General features: G+C 29.7%; 1 protein-coding gene across 1 annotated transcript; it reads right to left on the reverse strand.

The window, feature by feature from the left end:
- Window positions 1–2,324: 2,324 nt before the first annotated feature.
- On the reverse strand, window positions 2,325–5,043 carry LOC117917826 (probable WRKY transcription factor 13). Its single transcript, XM_034834244.1, has 3 exons — window positions 4,517–5,043; window positions 4,195–4,416; window positions 2,325–2,761 (listed from the first exon to the last, which is right to left on the reverse strand). Exons 1-3 carry the CDS (start codon window positions 4,798–4,800, stop codon window positions 2,590–2,592), a joined length of 678 nt encoding a protein of 225 aa, XP_034690135.1. The 5' UTR covers window positions 4,801–5,043; the 3' UTR covers window positions 2,325–2,589.
- Window positions 5,044–16,486: the final 11,443 nt, after the last annotated feature.

A 16,486-nucleotide genomic window follows, 5' to 3' on the forward strand; every position in this document is an offset into this window, starting at 1 on the left:
CAAAATAAATAATTTCTTTTAACAAATTTGAGATGTTTTTAATCATCTCTTAATAAGTGTTCTAAATAATAATTAAAAAGATAAAATATACTTTAAAAATATTTACATTATATTAGATTACTTTTGTAAATAAGAAATCGAGCAAATTGTTTTTCATGCTTAATTTCTCAAATAGAGTTTTTTTTGGAGAACCGTTTTCACTTATTTTCAAAAAATAAAATTTTATTTGCAAACTCAAATATTAAAAAACCAAAATTTTCCAACTTATTTTCTATGAATAAAAAAACTTCTACATTATTACAATACGAAAGTTTTCAAAGTATTTTTCATCTTTTCAATTATTAATTAGAATCCCTTATAAAAAAAAAAAAAAAACTCAAAACACCATATTTGTTTTAAAAAACAACTTGTTTATAAAACAAATTTTGAAAAGCCTATCTATTTTTTATATAGTAAACATGTTTTGTAAGTTAAAAAACAGTTAGCAAACAGGATCTTAATCTTGGTTCGATTCTCTTGACCCACCTACAAAATATGTAGACCTCACTCAACAATAGCAATTGTGAGCAGTGGAGTTGACCTAATGAATGACAAGCTACTAAAGAAGGACCATTTTTTTTTTAGAGTTGGTTTGGATTTTCTTGAGCCCAGGGGACATATGCTGAGGGTAGAAATGAAGAACAATATGCACCATAAGATGATGATGGCTTATTGAGAAAGAGTATGGACCCAGGAAAATGAAGGGGGGCAGGCTAAAGTGGCAGCCCATGAGGGTGGCCATGGCTAGATAAGATACATATAGTACTACAAGACAATGGAAATAATTCAAAATTTCAGGAATTTGTTGGAAAATATCTGGAATTTGAAGACTGATTTTGAGCCAAAAAAAAAAAATGATTGTTTTATAGCTTCTAGCATCTTAAGAGATACTGTGATCCCTCTGATCCCGCTCTTGATCCAATGTGTACAAGGTATGTTTGTTATACCCTTCATGACTCGTTTAGGAACAACTAATTCATGGGGCGGTTGGAGTATCATAGGTGGGACTATAACGAGTCCGGGTCTTTTAGGATATGTTTGATTCCTAGTAAAGTATCAAGGAAAGAGAAAAAATTGTCATAAAAAATGATTATCTTATAGTTGGTTTTACCACGAAAAATAAAAAAGAAAGTTAAATATAATTCAAATTGGTAATAAACTAATATATTTTTAAATTATAAAGAAGAGTTAAATAAGTAAAATAAGTTTAAGGTATATATATATATTGATTTTAAATTTATTTTTTATTTACCGATAATTATGGTTCGGAGGAAGACTCAATTGTTAAGTGGGGTTGGTTTGAATTGATGAATAAATTACTTATAATTGATTCTAATTTAATTAAAATCGACTGACTTCATATACCGACTCAAGTAATTGTATTGTTCCCTTGCTTAACTCCCAAAAGTTCACATTAAAAAGACAATGGTTTTTTCAAAACTATTTAAAAAACATCAAAGTATTAATTCTTGGGCTCTGTTCTAATTTCAATATATATTGGAATTGGCCCAAGTCAAAGCCAGGCCAGGCCCATAAATGAGAGACGCCCGCCCATTCAGTTTGGGCCTGTATGGGAATGACAGCAGAAAAGAGCTATGTTTTCACATTTTTTAAAGTCATTTATTTTCAAAAGATATTTTTTTTGAAAGCATAATTTCAATTATTTTTTCTTCATAATATAAAATAATTCCCATTTCCATTACAAAATACCATTAAAATACAAAAAAATTGCATACCATATTTTACTTTAGTCATTTTATTTTTATAAAAGAAAATAGAAAAATAAAAAAAAATCGAAATTAAATTAATTAGCATAAAATTACCAACATTGTACCCATTGTAATTTAATCATGATATATAAATTTTGGAGCTCCGTTTCATTAGAAACATGGGCCTTTTGGTACCCAACAAGACAGCATATCACATCTACTAAAACTAAAAAACTGAACAGCAATATTGCTACATAAAAAGGAGACAACACCCTCGTTTTTAGGCTTATTATGCATATCATCATCTTGGAGTTTAGTGAGCACCAACAATGCCCTAACCCTAATTCATTAGCCAATTTAATTAATTCGATCTTACGACCATGCAGAAACCTGTGTTTTTCTAGGGTTTTTGGTAAACAATTGCCCGAACCTGGTCACTCTAACCCTCTTTGTGAGGAGGCACCTCTTGTCCTGAAGTTACAGAAATATTCCAACATTGGCTAGGGAAAAACCCGAAGAATCGTTCGAATCACTTTGATTAAGATCACTAATCAATCAAAGACAATGATCCAAAGATTACTGATACTGAAACCAATCTATTATAAAACAAAATTGTAATCGTTTATTTACTAAGCAGCAACAAACAAGGGCATGTTACACACATCACTGTTTTATTTTTGTGCCACTAATGATCAACATTATCATCAAAGGTTGCAGGACATACATCAAGCTAGCTATGCTAAGCTAATTAAGCTAAGCTCAGGCATAAGCTCGGGGGAATCTATATCGATCGACCGATAAAGCTGTGATCAGTACTTTGGTCTTAATTAGCTTTTGCTTACTACCAAAAGAAATTATTGAGATGGGATGGAGCTTGCGACTCTTCTAAATCGTGGGAGGGCGAATGAATGTGTCTACCTTCATACGTCGTTATCACCATCCTTGGATCCTCCGCTAGTCGCTCGACTCGTTTCTTTACGCGACAATTGTCTTGTGTACAACGATAGTAACTCCTGCATGCATGTAGAAGAAGAAAAATTATTGTATTGTTATGGATACCAAATGAGTATCTTGAGATGAAATAACGCCAAGCAGAAGAAAAAGATACTCCTACAGGGAGAAAACACCATGAAAAATGTTCTAAAGAATCATTGTGAAGTTGAAAATTATGTAATCTTGCATGGACTATGAAACAGTGCCATTGATTGCATTTGGGAAAAAGCCAGAAACTTGGGGAACAGCGGTCTAAGGACAAAAGTATGCCCTCAAATTGGACTTTTTTTTCCCCTTGAACCCATAAAGTATGTTTCTTTCTCTCCCAATCTGCAGTTCTTCTTGTTCTCAGTTTTGTGGTATTTTGCCAAGTACCCAGTATGAAATAAACTATTTTCAGCCCGAAACCGTCAAATTCAAGCAAAATCAAAGACTAAATCTATGGTTAAACCCTAACCCAAGGCATGATGATGAAAAACATGGTTTGGCATGGATTTCTTCTTCAAAAGATTGGCAAATTCAGTAGTATACTCAAGACAAATTGTCAAACTAGCCAAGTTATTCAAGGGTTAATGCACACCAGACCTCAAAAGTAATGTTTCAACTGCGAAACTATTTGAAAAAGGGAAAAATCCCAATCCCAATCCCATTCTCAAACTTGGGTTTTATCTCTTTTTGGCTTCAACCCATTTTGAAGGGTACTGCAGAAAGGGTTCTTCATGCCAAAACTCATTTATTCAACACCATATGTAGAGGTAATACTATATATGCATGGCATTGAATATATAGGTCTACACTTTATATGTGTATTGCATGCCTCAACACTTACAGGAAAGGCCCTAAAAAGCTAGAAAGTAAGGTCTTTCTCAACCCATGTAAAAAATGAGGATCTTCATTATGGTTCAATGTCTGTTTACAGATGTTTCCCAGCTGGAAATGTAGAGAGAGAATGTGTATATGGACAGAGAGATGGGGAGAGATCTTTTCTCTTTATAGGGGTGTGTGTGAGTGAACTTTGTACATTGTAAGCTTCTCATCATGGAAGTTGTCTAATCATTTTTTTTTGGGTATATTTTTAACTTCTCTGATGTTTGTAATCATTTTCCTTTTTCTCACTCATTTTGTCCTTAAATATTTCTCTGTGGTATCAACTTTCTGCCTGTGGATCCTGTAATTAATCTTCTTTCAATATTACACTACATACATATGGAGATCAATTGCTGCATATTGTTTGATCTTTCATTGTGATAAACCCATAATGATTTCTTCTTTTTGGTCATCCTCCTACAATATTTTTTTCCTCATTCATGATTAATTCAAAGATGATGCCCATAAAAATATGCTAAAGCCCGTTAATGATGCCAACAAAATTAACAATATGGAGAGAGAGATTGAAGTTTGAAAACTGAGTATAATGAAACTTTTTGTTGGAGAATTGAGTAGAATATCTAACCTGGGATGCTGGGTATTTTTTACAACTTTCTGGCCGTACTTTCTCCATTTGTAACCGTCATCAAGAACATCCACCTCACTCATGGTCTTGAAGCAAAACCTAGGCTCTCTCACCTTTCTTCTGGCTTTTATCTTCTTCATCTTCATTGCAGAGACACCCAGGTGGTCATCTCCACCGATACTTCTCTTGCTGCTCAAGCACTCATTCACCTCTCCCCAAGCCCTGATCAAGAGAGAGAGAGACAGACAGAGATCAGCATGTAAACCCTTGAAATGAAAAAATTAATTGTTGCCAAAGGTGGATGTGTGTGTGGTGTTTTTACCAGAGATTTGCAGTTGATCTTTGCAAGGAGAGGAGTTGGGCTCCTCCCAAATGAGGAGTGATGTCTTCTCTTTGCTTTGTTGGTGCAGAAGAGAGGAGGGCTTCAGTGAGAGAAGAAGGAGCATCAGCTGCAAGTGAAGGGGGTATGTTGAAGGCTTTTAGGGATTGTTGGCAACCAACTTGTGGAAAACTCAAGTTGGGATGAAAAGAATAGAAACCCAGTTGTGAGGGCATCTCTTGATCCTCAAACAAGCCTTGGTTCAGCATGGCTTGAGAAGTAGACATCTCTCTCCCTTTCCCTCTCCCTATCTTTCTCTCCCCCTCTCTCCCTCTCCCTGTCTCTTGTGAAGGGTGTAGAAGATCAAAGACAAAGCTGTTTGGTTTCCTTTAAAGGAGAGGTGTGAAACTGTGCTCTCTTCCTCTCTCTCTTCCTCTACACCAAGGATGATATCTATATCTATATGACCATGTATATGTAAAAGAAGTCTAGATTAAAAGAACAAGAAAGATTTTCTCTCAAACTTCTAGGGTACAGGAAGAAGAGGAGAATAAAACTAGGTACTATTGGATATGAAAGTAACCCAATACCTATAAGAAGTATGACTTTCCACTTTCCCCTTTTAACTACTCTCTCCCACTCTCAATAAAATTAAATTAGAAAACACCCCAAATTTCAAAAATAAAAAACAAAAAGTGATGCATGATGTTCTTTATTTTCATATCCAAATTGGTTTTAAACATGGAAAAAAATCAGGTAAAGAGTTAACCAAATATATTAATCAAAAATCATAATTCGAAAATAATATTAAGTTATTAATTTGATTCAAAAACTTTACGTAAATTTTTAAACTCTATATCTACAACATTTTAAAATCAATCAACCTGTCATTTCTACATGTTATAAATAAATCTAAAAATAACACAAAACAATTCTTAGCCATGGATGAGAAAAAATGGTGCAATTTGGAAGGAACTGCATGGAAAAAAAATGGTCACCATAAAGTGAATCCAACAAGGGTAAAAGAAGATAACAGATGAGTGCACAATAATAGAACAAAAATCTCACAAATAAAAAAATAAAATAAAAAAATAAATAAATAAAGGTGAAAAAATTTATGATTAACCCACAAACCTTACAAAAAGGGAATAAAGGGTAACAGTGCAATACACACATCTATCATTTTCTAGGGTTTCTCTTTTGTATATCATTATTATTTTTCCTACGGTTTCTTTCTTTCTTTCTTTTGGGCTCCCCCTAAAAGAAAAATAATATCAGATGCAATGATGATAAATCTTGGGTGCAAATCTCTCCTCCTCTGCATCGGCGGTGAAGATATCATTATGATTGATGAAAGAGGCCCTATTTGACTTTTGGCAGAAAAAAAAGCCTCTCACCTTTTCTCTCTACTCTTTCCCTTTTTTTTTTCTTTTTTCTTTTTTCTTTTTTCTTTTTTCTTTTCTTTTCTTTTCTTTTTAATTAATCACTCTTTTCTTATATATATAAATATCTATACTTACTTCAAAGCTCCCCCACTCCCACATCTCCTACCCACCATTTCTCAAATTCCAAACCCACCCCATAATAATATTGTTATCATCCCTTCAATTACACATAATCATCCCTCTAACTTTCTAGCTTCTTTTTGTAAAGAATTTTTCTTGGTGGGTCATGGGTTTATCTTTTCTTTTCTTTTCTTTTTTTTTTTTAAATTGTTTTTATTTTCTTTTTTATCATGTGGGTTGTTAGTAAATTTGCATAATTTTAGGCATTGTGTGGGGTGATCTTTTTGTTCAATTAATAATTGTTGTGGTGATGGTATTGGTCACTTAGGTGAAATGATTAATTTCATGGTTGATACAAAAGGAATCTTACTTATGAAATGGTGGTTATTGTTGTATGATGAAGAATTAGTTTGAAAGGAAAATTGTGGGGTGGTCCATTTGTGGCAAAAATTCATGAAATAAGTAGGAGCAATAGGACAAAATTTGAAACTCAAAACCTAACTATCAGGTTTGGATTAGCTTTTTCGACTAAAAACATAATGGTTTTTAATTTAATAAAAATTTTAAATAATTAATATTTAATGAAACTTTTATATTATTTATGTTTTTTGATTTAAAAAATTATTACTTAATTTTAACTTTAATTTTTAATTAAAATCAAAATAGAACACTTTCTAAAAGGTTTATATTCATTTAATTTAAAAATATTTTAAGGAAGATTTTATGCTTCAAAATAAAAGTTGTATCATTGAAAATTTATAGTTATGTTATGTCATTACTAGTCTTCATTATCCTTTTTATTCTAAATCAAGGTATTGTTTAAAATTATTTTAAATAAAAAACAATATTTACATCCCTATTGGTCATAATTTTGGATAATTTGATGTGATTGATGATTGAAAGTATAAAAATATCTATTTATTTATTTATTTATTGTAGAGTCATCACCTCAAATAGTAAAATTCATGTTCAAGGTCACTTTCAATCTTATTTAAAATCCAAAGTATATATTGGATTTTAAACTTAATAGCAATATTGAATTACAATTGGGTATTCATTTTTCAATAATTAAAAGTTTTTTTATATTTTAATATTTTAAAATATTAAATTAAATGAAAAATAAAAGAAATTTCATATTTAAAAATTTATATTTAATAAAAAATTTATTATCTTAGCAGTGTAATGAATTTATTCTTGAGAGAAAAATAAAATAAAAATTGAGAATTAAAATTAAACCTTGGATGTGTAAGGCTAGCGTGGGCATGATGTCACAGTTTTACGTACCACAGGAATAAAATCTTACATCATGTACAGGAAGAAGTAAAATAAAATTAATAAATTATAAAAAAATATTTCTTTTCTGTGTAAGAGTTTGTGGGGGTGGCGAACGACATCATTTCTTTTTGTCTCTGTTTATAGGTGGCCATTATGCCTCTTAGATTAATCCCATTAATCCATTTCCAGCTTTATCAACTTGTTCTCCTCATTTTCTTTTCTTTCCTCCCAAACATGCCCTTTTGGTTCTTGGGGATTTTTTAATTTTTTTTTTTTTTTTTAGTATTTTCTCGTTCGGGGTTGGTTTCTTTAACATGGTTATAATGATTGGATTCTGCTTTCCTACACTAAAATAATGTTTGGTTAAATCTTTTTTTTTCTTTTTTTCTTTTTTTCTTTTTCTTTTTTACTAATTGATAGAGATACCATATCTAAACCCTAATTTAATCTTTCCAAGTCTTTGCTCATGATTAGCTGACTATGGTTGCGGCCCTCCCAAATGCTTTTATCTTGATTTTTACAGGATTTCTTTTGTTGTAATTTCTCCCAATTTTTTTTTAATTATATATACAATTTTTTAAAATTTCATATTTCAAACAACTATTTTATTAAAATTTATAGTTGATTTAAACAAAAATGACATCAGGATGATGAATGAAATAAAATGTATGTTAGATGCCCTATTAAGTCGGTGTTTGTTAAACCATCTTAAGCGACTTAATAATTTAATTTAAATAATTAAGTAAATTAAATTTATTTAATATAATAATTTAATACTATAACTTAAAAAAGAGAAAATAACTTTAAGAAATAAATAAAAATAATTAACTTTTTTTTAAGTTTATATATTCATTTTACTTTTTTATCCTTATCAATCTTAGTAACCTCCATGATCTTCCATGATAATTTTTATTACTTCACAGCCTCCATTGTCCCTCGACGTCAATTGGTGTTCCATCTCCATTGCCACTTTAACTCTCCTTAGCTTCAAGATCAATATAAAAAACAACCACAACTTTTGCATTTGTAAGTTGCAATATAATTATTGTTTGATTTTTTAATATTAATTTTAAAATAATTTGTTGTGTATTTATGTATTAGTAAAATATTATTTCATCTCTTTTATTAAATATTTTATAAAATTTTAGGTCCTTATAATACTTTAATATGTATTTTTTAAAAATAAAATATTATTTTATATTAATAAGGTAAATATGTTAATTTTATGATTTGAAATAAATTTTAAGTTGATTTTATCAAATAATCTAATATCTAAAATATAAATTAAATAATAAGTTTTAAATCAATTATTTAATTATAATATAAATCATTAAATAATAAATATTAATTTTTATCATAATTTTCATCAAAGTTAAGAATCTTTTACTCTTGTAAATATTTCATAAAATTAGAGTGTTTGATAGTGATTTTCGAAGACATTTTTAATATTTTTAACACTTGAAATTTTTTTTCATTCAAGTCTTAGAAATACTATAAATATTTTATACGATCACTACCAAACACACACTTAGAACTCGTTTGGTAGTAATTTTAGGAAACGTTTTTAACCTTTATAACATTTGAAAATTTTTATCAATCAAGTGTTAAAAAGATTGAAAACGTTTTTTTAGAATCATTATTAAACACATTCTTAATTAAGTTTGAAAATAAATTTGAAAGAATAAAAAACAATACCTAAAGCTTGAAAGTGATCTAGAGGTTATTTTGTAGTAGTTTTATCAATTATTTATAAGCATTTTAATATTTGAAAAATAAAAAATTTCAAATATAAAAAAGTTAGAAGTTTTTTTCAAAAGTATTACCAGACATACTCTTAATATGAAATTAGATATTTGATAAACTTTTATTTAAAAAATCACTTGAAATAATTCACAAATAATCATTTAAAATCGATTTGATATTGATTATAAAAAATGTTTCTAATATTCTAAGGCTTAAAAATTTTTGTATTTCAGATATAAAAAAGGTTAACGTGCTTATCAAAATTATGGGCCAACACAGTCATAACATATCATTCTTTTAATATATTTATATATATATTTGTTATATTACATAACAAAAATGATATAAAACACTAATTAAATATAAATAAAAAATAATTTTTCTTAAAGGCGTTTTTAATAAACGAGTCAAGAGGTTTTTTTTTTCTTTCTTCTTATGGAATAAAGGTTGGAGAATGAAGCTGCGAGAGAGAAAGAGGAGAGAATGGTAATTTTAGGGAACGCACCAAAAATCGAAGATTTCACCAAACAAGAAGACATGTAACATGGAATTAAATGGGCAGGGGGTTTAAGGCCCATCATTCAATCATCCCAAATTCCATAAGAATCATCAATCATGACTCCACGCTGCCCTTCCTTCCTCTCGCTCTGCATTGTACTCAGATTCCTCTCTCTATATTATCTGTTTTCCAAGATCCCTGCCATTGCCAGAGACATGCCATCCCCAGTAAGCTGTCATGACAAGACCTCTCTCACGGTCCATCTACATACACGCCCACCACCTACTCAAGCAACTGTGTTCACGTGCTGACAATATCACAGACTTAGGCGTTTCGTAAACAGACAACGGACAAACACACTGCACGCGCGCTGGATGGCGGTGTTCAGTTTTATCCGTATCAGAGAGTGGGAGGGGAGGTTGGGGTGTGTGCACACATTCTCCCTTCTGGCCTTCAGGCCAAAGCATCACATCATAGAATCATGGTCTTTTTTTTTTCTTTTTCAATTTAATTTATGTGAAAAATGAAAATGGCTGTTTGTGTACAAGCCAGTGGCAGTGGGTGGTCTGGTGGTGGTGGTGGTGGTGGTCGCCTCTGGTGGTGGTGGTGGTGGTGGTGACCCCACGGCCTTCACCTCCAATCATGGAATGGGCGTGATGAGCGTGTCAGCTCCTCCTCTGATAAAACAGAAGGGATCCATGGATTCATGGGTGTGGCCTCCCACACCTTATCCACCCAATTTTCCACCACCTACTCCATTTTCAAACTTATGGGGTCTGATCCAAAACCTACGGCATCGTGTGAAATGATGATTAGTAAAAGAAGTTTTAAAAAATTAAAAACTCCTTTTTGACAAGAAAATTAGTCTTTAGATTTGTTTAATTAATTTAATTTTTAAAAAGAGTTTAATATAAAAACCAAAAAATATATTTATTCTCACAAAAATTAATTTTAAATTTAAATATAATTTTATTTTTATATTTAACGAATATATTACTCTCCAAAATTATGGTTTCTAAATTTAGTTATTGAAATTAAAAACAAAATAATATTTTTTTAATATTTAAAAAGTTATGGGCATGAATTGAAAAGGTTGAACGGCTCACCGAGAAATAAAACCCGACTATTCTTAAAGTATTTTTAATATTTTAAAATATATTTTAAAAAGCAGTATCAATTATTCTTGAAATGCTTTTAATATTTTAAAATATATATTAGAAAATAAAAAAATGAAATAAATGAAAACATTTTCAACTCTCTCTCTCTTTTTCAATATAGATATTTTATTAATCAAATTTATCTTTAAATAAATATTTATTTATTATTAAATTATCGTAATGCTATCAAATCAATATCTACTGAAAATAAAAATATCATTTAATTGTTTATACCCTCGTTTAATAACCTAGACAATACTCATCGAATCAGCAAGTATTAGTGGAATCATACTTTACTAGCAGAGGCGGAAACATTTACATGGCTTCCTAGAGGGTTGTGAGTGTTGCTTTTATATATATATAATGGTTAGTGGAGTGAGTGCAGTAGGATGGAGAAAGAAGGTAGACATCATTATTTGGCAGTTGACATAGGAGTTGGATTATTAGATATCTATGTACACAAAGTCCAATACTTGGAGAAGAAAACCCCATGCTCCAATAGTCCGATGCCCAGTTGCCGACCAACGATGCTTTATATGGGGGTCTATGTGTTATGTTACAAAACCCCACATCTATATTCCTCCAAAACCATATGATAAAGGAAAGTTTTTGGCTATTTGAAGCAATTATTTGATTTTTTTTTTTAAATAAAAATAATTTTTATATTTTAAAATCATAATTAGGTAAAGGTTTGTTTTTCAAATTAAACCAGAGAAAAAAAATGTGGTTAGTATTAAATGATTGATATTGTCTTTCAATTAGGTTTTAGAAAATGAGAAGTAAGTTTTCATAGGCATCCTTGCAAAAATCATAAAATAAAAATTTGAGTTTAGAAAAACTAAATTTAATATATATATTTAATTAGGATTTTATATATTTTTCAATAAAAAAAACATCATCATAAATATTATGGGTATAACGTGGATGCGTTAGTCCAATCTAACCCGATGTTTAGGTAGGTTTGGACAAACATTTTCATTACTCGGGTTGAGTTTGAATTAAGTTTTATCAATCTAAACTTAATTTGGGTTGAATTTGAATTAATGTTCGAATAACCTAAGCTTAACTAGAACCTAATTTAATATTTTTATAATATTTAAAATGTTTATTATCCAATATGATAATATTTATTTTTTTTAGATTTTTTAAATATTAAATTATAATTATATTATACATATTTTTTTTATACCATACACTTTTTTATTTTATTTTTAAATATATATAAAAGTTTATGTTCATCTTTTTATTTTTTATTATCTTAAATTTTTGTATTATTTATTATTTAAATTTTGGTATAAATATATATATAAAAAAATTAAAAATCACTATGGATTTTAAATTATACAACCCAATCAATTTGACTAAGTCAAGTATAACTCAATCAACTTAAGTTTAACTTGATCAATTCAAATCTAACTTAATTAACCCGAGTTCAACACAAATTTAGAAAAATGAGGTTGGGTTGAATACCGTGAGTTAGAGGTACAGTTAGACTAGACTTGGATTGGTTGTTTTTTAATTTGAATTAAGCTTGGATTGGTCATCAACCCAACCAATCAATCCAAGTTGCAACCCTAACTTAATAAATATTATCTTTTCATGATATAAATAATATCTTTTAATATCCGATAAACTACCTTTAACTTTAGAGTATGTGAAACTTTTTTTTTATTTTTTTTAAGGTTTTTATTCTATGATTATTTTGAAATGTGTGTATTACTGGATTGAATTTTAATCGTCTCATCTGAAAATCACTTAATGTTTAATAAAGATATTTTAAGTTTTTTTTTATGAAATTCGACATCGCATCATATAAATATGTTCAAAGAGTTATCATTTGGGTGGATCCGTCCCTAAGCTTGACAGCAACATTGTTGCACGCCATCACACGTAAAAACATATTAAGAAAAATACAAAAGGAATGATGAGAGATTGTTGTTAGATTATTTTATAGTAACTTTTTAACAAATAGTCAGCTTAGATCTAAAAAAGAAGAAAAAGGTGAATATTCAAATTAATACATTTTATTATATTATTAATTTATTATTATTGATGCGATGGGATGGAAAAAAACTCTTTGCAAGAGTTACTGTTGTCCACACCCACCGTCGGTTTTGGGGCACTGTTATATTTTCTACGCTTGTAGTCGTTTGAAATCTCTCCCCCCACACCCATAAGATCCCCATTTCCCCTCGAAAGCCAAAAGGAAAAAAGTTGAGTCGCTTTATAGACTTGTTGGGCTACAAAATGAATTGCTCTTCTTTCATGTACTACCCCCACTCATATGTCCAAGAAAAAAATAACCCCACAAGTTGAAAATGAAAAAAACCAAAGCTTTGGGGTCCCCTCATGTGCCACCACTACCAAATGATTGGAGACAACACAAAAAATCAAAAACCCCCTCACATTTTTGTGGGGCCCTTTTTTTTTTAAAAAAAAAAATTATAATTAGAAATGTTAAAAAATATGGGTCCCACTTACCCTAAAGCTATGTGATTATGCCATAAAAGTCATGGCCATTATTACCATGTTTGCCATTACAAGTTACCATGTATTGCTTTTTCCAAGTTTGTAATAATATTTTTGGTGTAATAGGTTGACATTCCCACATCGGTCCAAAAACATATTATTTTGTGACAAAGTCATCTACCCATAGTTGTTCCCCTAGAATATATAATATGCTTGGATACCTTGAATTTTGATATAAAATCCAAAGTCACATTGTTTTCAATCTTTGGATCTAAGCCATTGACTTGAATGACCTTGGTGTGTAGTCAACCAAGGGCTCAATGCAGGCTTGTAATTAGCATTAGGCCACGCCCTACATTGTTGAAAATTCGAGCTATTCAACTACAATAAAATTAGGGTTTTGGTAGGAATGATTAGTTTTTAATGATTATATTTAAATTATTTTGATTTTGATTAGACCGGTACAATTATTTCATATGGATCGAAGAATATTCGTGATGATGATTTCTCATTTTCGTTCGTCTCATTGCATGCTTGATAAATTTTTCTAATTCTTACACACCAATTTTATTGATTTACGCGTGATTGATGGTTTAAATTCAATATCTCGATTTATAACATAAATCAATGATTATATTTTAATTATTACGAATTGAATTAAAGTAGTGAAATTATTTTACATGAATTAAAGAATATTTCTTATGATGATTTTTCATTTATTTTTTATCTAATATTATTAGATTTTTGATATATTTTTCTAAATCTAAATACAACAAGTTTGATTGTTTTAGGTGTTATCGATTCTTCTTTAATCTTCGATTGCTTGAATTTAATATGAATAATGTTAAATTATTTTTTTAAAATATTTTAATATAGGAGTAAAATTAGTACTAATTATCATTTCGAACACAATGTGATTTTCTACAATGCCTTACTTTTGCACCAACAACACTACCCTCATATTTGAAATTAAAACCAAGGACAATTGAAGACCCATTGCTAGGACAATATATCCGTTGGCATCAAGGCGGCGAAGCTAACTAGCTTTAACTTTTAACTAACTATTCCAAACCAACATTTCAAAAAACGGTTATCTCTTAGTACAAACAGCAGCAATAATTTCTTTGTAGCCAAAACTTCCAATTTCTTTGCTCCCTTGTGCTCTGTTTGGTTGCCAGAAAATATTAAAAAAATAAAAAAAAATGTTGAAGAAAATGGTTTTCTCATATTTGATTTTATCATAAAAATAATAATAAATAATAAATAAAATATAATTGAAACTAAGTTAAAAATTTATGTGTTTTAAGCTATTTAATTAAAGAAAAAAAAGTAAATTAAGTTTAAAAATATATATAAAATAATTTAGCGAGTTTAAATTTATTATTTATTTATTTATTTTATATTTTCTCTTTCTTTTTTTTTTCCTTACATTTTCTCTCAATTTTTTCAAAACCAAAAATATTATTTTGAAGAAATTCCTTTCTAGAATTTGGAGTCCTTAATGGGGATTAGTTTATGGGTTTTCCAAATCTGGGTTGGCTTTGAAGGATTTGGGGGCTTTGGAATTGGTTGAGATTGTCATTCAGTTACATGGTTTGATGGGGATGATGATGATGATATGACTTCCTCAAAACCTCTTGAAAATTGTAAAAAATGATTGCAGAATGAGGGTTTAAAACAAGCCATTTTGCATGAGCAAAACAAGCCATTTTGTATGAGAAAAACAATTCGGTTTTTGAAGATAGTTTTGAAAAACGGTTTTTGAAAACATTTTTTAAAAATTGTTATGTAATGGTTTATTAAACAAATATCTATTTGAAAATCTTAAATATTTTAAACATGTTTTCTATGTTTTTAAATATAATTTTTATATGTATTATTTTATTTTTAGTCTTTATATTTATATAATTATTTTGAAAAATAATTATAAAAAATGAAAATAATTAAAAAAATCTTTAAAAATACCATATTTATTATTTTTAAAAATAGAAAAATTATTTATTATTTCTTATTTTATAGATGTTTGAGAAAATAAAGGTTATACTTAGTTAAGAAAAACACCTAAAAGGGGGGGTGAATTGAGTTTTTAAAATCTTTTCAATCACAATATAAGCAATGTAAAGTGATAGAGTTTAGAGAATTCAAATTCGGGTTTAGAGTGATTCGGCACTTCCTTGCCTACGTCCATTCTCCTCAACCTCCTAATCGAGTGAAAGTTCCACTAACTTGAAGCTTCAACCAAGCTTCCAATCTTCTTACACTGGAATTCCGGCTCTAATGGGTTCTTACACAACCTCTTCAAGATTCAACCCTCTTAAAGACTTTAACACTCGGATTGTTACAAGATATAATCACTCAACCTAACTTAATGATGACTTAAATACAAGATAAAGCTAGGATGACACACAAGAGTGCATTAAAGGATATGCAAGTGGTGATTTAATGCACTATGAAGGAAATGAGAGATTTTTTATCAAGAACAGGTAGGTAGGCTTTGAATGCAAGTGTTCTCTTATCAATAAATAAAGTGGAGTTATCAATTTATAGGTTTCTAAGCTCGGGAGTCAAAAACAACAAAAGGTAACCTCGTCCAATTGAGCTAGGGGCCGACCGATTCACTAGCCGTTAGAGCATTTAATGCGTGACAGGTTACCGTTGCCTCAATCGGACCTCGACCAGTAAGGGAATCACCTCTACTGAGAAGAGAAGGCTATTGGGAGAGGGAGAAGGTTTTTGACCTTCCTCAACCGGACGACCACAACTAGTCGACCGGTTGGCCATAGCTTCAACCGATTGAGCCTTTTTGGCCCCAAAAATCTATTTTTTTTATTCTTTTTTTTTCTAACACTTAGGTAAGATCTTTAGGTAAATTATTAAGCCAATTTTGAAACATTTTGCCTAAGATAAATTAGTTAAAAACTCAGATTTTAATGAAATCGACGTTTTAAAGAATAAACCGAGTTTTCTAAGATGCATGAAACGTATGAAAATCCTAAGTACACTCATACATTCATCTTACATTAGTTTCCTATGATCACAAGTCTTCAAAACGTCTTGATCTTTTATCCATTTGGTTCTTTAATGAATTTTCGAGTTTATACCTGAGATTATTAAACATTTAAACCAATTAGTCACTTAACCATGATTTGTTATCATCAAAACCCGATTAGGAGAACCCTTGGGCTAACAATGTTAAACATATTTTCATTTTTTATTATTTTAAATGATATAAAACTATTTTAAAAAACAATAACCAACACAAGTCCTATAATTTTTTTTTTTTGGTTTCTTGATAGGTTCTTTAGGCCATGTATGGGTCTCAAAA

This window comes from Vitis riparia, chromosome 7 (genome assembly GCF_004353265.1).
Source record: "Vitis riparia cultivar Riparia Gloire de Montpellier isolate 1030 chromosome 7, EGFV_Vit.rip_1.0, whole genome shotgun sequence".
NCBI classification, from domain to species: domain Eukaryota; kingdom Viridiplantae; phylum Streptophyta; class Magnoliopsida; order Vitales; family Vitaceae; genus Vitis; species Vitis riparia.

Coding starts and splice junctions, on each gene's coding strand:
- LOC117917826 (XM_034834244.1), bottom strand. CDS start 4,800: ATGTCTACTTCTCAAGCCATGCTGAACCAAGGCTTGTTTGAGGATCAA. Junction 4,417..4,516: donor AGATCAACTGCAAATCTCTG/GTAAAAACACCA, acceptor TCTCTTGATCAG/GGCTTGGGGAGAGGTGAATG. Junction 2,762..4,194: donor AAAAATACCCAGCATCCCAG/GTTAGATATTCT, acceptor ACATGCATGCAG/GAGTTACTATCGTTGTACAC.